The sequence below is a fragment of the Girardinichthys multiradiatus genome, chromosome 7 (genome assembly GCF_021462225.1).
Source record: "Girardinichthys multiradiatus isolate DD_20200921_A chromosome 7, DD_fGirMul_XY1, whole genome shotgun sequence".
In the NCBI taxonomy this organism is placed as follows: Eukaryota; Metazoa; Chordata; class Actinopteri; order Cyprinodontiformes; family Goodeidae; genus Girardinichthys; species Girardinichthys multiradiatus.
Window position 1 is genome coordinate 5,309,905 of NC_061800.1, and position 2,614 is coordinate 5,312,518.

General features: G+C 63.7%; 1 protein-coding gene across 1 annotated transcript; it reads left to right on the plus strand.

Annotated features, from left to right (window-relative positions):
- The first annotated feature begins 308 nt into the window (after positions 1-308).
- On the plus strand, positions 309-2,250 carry LOC124871382 (proteoglycan 4-like). Its single transcript, XM_047370652.1, has 3 exons — positions 309-515; positions 810-1,465; positions 1,560-2,250. Exons 1-3 carry the CDS (start codon positions 309-311, stop codon positions 2,248-2,250), a joined length of 1,554 nt encoding a protein of 517 aa, XP_047226608.1.
- The last annotated feature ends 364 nt before the right edge of the window (positions 2,251-2,614 follow it).

Here is a 2,614-nt window from a genome sequence, read left to right on the forward strand (position 1 = left end):
CCACCGTTGCCGCCCAGCCGATCCAAACGCCAGTGACCCCACGCCTAGAAGTGGACACAACCCCTCCACCCCACAGGCCGCAGACCCTCCACGCCACCCCCCAGTCCACCGCCCCGATCCTCCCTTGGACAAGACAGCCAGCAGAGCAGCACACCTCCAAGCCCGCCCAACCCCCCCAGACAGTACCAGCAGCTCCAGCCCACCAGTCCACGAGAGGGATACATGCACCGGCCGTGGACCTGGGCCATGCGGGCCAACTGCTCCAGGCCAAGCACACCCCGCCAGCCGTCCCGGTGTAGTCACAAGACATGCTCTGCCGCCCCACCCACCCGACCGCCAACCGCAGCCCAGCGCCATACCCCGGGCCAGGACCACAGAAGGAAGCCGTGGAAAGAAGGCCACGGCGGTGCCAGTTACCGGGCACCCTGCCAACCCCACCCCCAAACCCGGGGGCGCCCCAGCCCACCGGCCACCTGCACCCCCGCATGGCACACCACGGCCATGCGAGGGTGTGGGTGGGTGAGAGTGTCTAAGTTGTACAATAAAAGTGGGGCACAGGCTGCCATGGGACTGCAGAGATGGAAAACCCTTGCGGCACTCCGATGGCGCACCCGCACCACAAGGCCCTCCATGAGTGGTATTGTGATGGAGCTGGCAGAGGGAGGTGTCTGGTAATGGGGAAGGAAAGACTGGGGGGCAAACCGCTCTCCCAGGGAGCCAGCTCCCTGGCTGACCCCAATAGGCACCCCCGTTTGCCGAGTCCCAACAAAGGAGGAAGGCATAGGCACATCCGCCGGGCAAAAAACTAGGGACAGGTAACAGGCCCTGAGAACCAACTGAAAACCGGGACCAACGTCCCCCCCCCCGACCCGAACCACCCAGCCCCTCAGACCCAAACCCCAGCCCCGTTACCCAGTCCGCCGCCCGCAGTAGCCACCGACCCCCAACAAAAAGGACCCAGCCACAAGCACCCAAGCGGCCAAGAATGCGGCCCCACTCCAAACAAAGGAGCAGACCAGCCAGCCCGGCACAACCAAAATACGCCACACAAAGGAGGGCACATCCAGCCACCCCCGAACCCACAGGGCAGAGCCAACAGAGCGCCCAGCCCCCGAAGCCCGGCACCAGACAGCAGCCACAACCAGGCAAGCAGGGCAACAAAACACATCCCACTTCAACACCAAGGCCGCCACCAAACCGCACCCGACCCAAAATGGCAGGCCCACCCAAAATGCAAGCTCCAGGCCATGATAGGTACATGCACCCCCCCCCCAATAACAGGCAAACCGAGACCACCGGACCAGCTGGGCAGTCAAGCAGACGCCACGATGCACCACCCTGCCCACTACCATGCCCAAGGGAAAGACACCGGCCCAGCAAGCCGAAGGGCGCCACAGAAAGGCCCCAGCACACGGAGCAAAGAGGTCACACCCCCATCCAGAGACGCAGACCCACCTACATCCAGGTCAGCCAAGCAAAAACGATAGAGCCAAGCCAGACCGCAGATCCCCCTGAGCCAGCACCACAGCAACACCACCCATCCTTCTGTGCATTCGTAGGGGCACGGCGAGGACCACTAACCCCAAGCACACCGAACCCACCAGGAACCATCCAGCAAATGAGCAAACCCCACCCCAGTATGAGGCCGAGACGCCCGACGCAAGCACAGAGCCCAGCGACACCCGCCCTGCCGCACCACGCCCGGAGGTCAGAGCCGCCGCGCACAGGACCACCACCCCAACACCACAGCACGCCATACAGTGGAGGACGGAATGCAGCAAAGGGCACCCAAAGCAAAAGCTGCACACAAAGCCCACACTGCGCAAATGTGCCCCTACCAGCCCCCCAAAAACGAAGCCCCCCATGAAAGTGCACCCCCACGAAAAGAAGACCCGCACCATCCAGGTCCTAGAACATGCCCGACACCCATACCCCTGCCAGAAGCAGCCCCGCAAAGCTACACTCCGTGGCCCACAAAAGGCAAGAGAGCCCACAGAGCCAAAACCAAAACCCATCCGGAAGCCGAGACCAATCCACCCCGAGACCAACCCCGGCCAGCCTGCACACTCGGACCATGCAGACCCCTCCGAACCCCCTCCCCCAGACAGAAAAGGGACCAGCGTCAGTAACCGGAACCAAGACAAGGAACCAGAAACCGAGCCGGAACCACCCAAGACCAAACAACACCTCCCCACCTCAGAAGGAAACCCACACCCACCCCAACATTCGAACAACTCCCAGAGCACATAAGACACTGGACACCCAGGCTGACACCGCCCCACCCCCTCCCGCAGACACTCCTCCCCACCAGCAGAATGTGCTCCTTGAAGGAAGGAGCACCTGCAATGAGATGGGACCTACCTGCCAGTTTCAGAGGCCCTTATGCCCACCGATACACCAAAGGTCCCCAAGCCAGGGCCGGGCGCCCGGGCATGCACCAGCCCAAAACCCCGGCAACATACCCGCCAGGACCCAAGACCCCCAAGGCCCAGCCAGGACCCCAGCCCGGGGGGCGATACGCCCCAGGGACCCCGAGCCCTAAGCCCACCCCAGACCCACCCAGGAGCAGCACGGGCACCAGGCCAGTGACCTATGTCCGTCGCCGCAGGCCCCC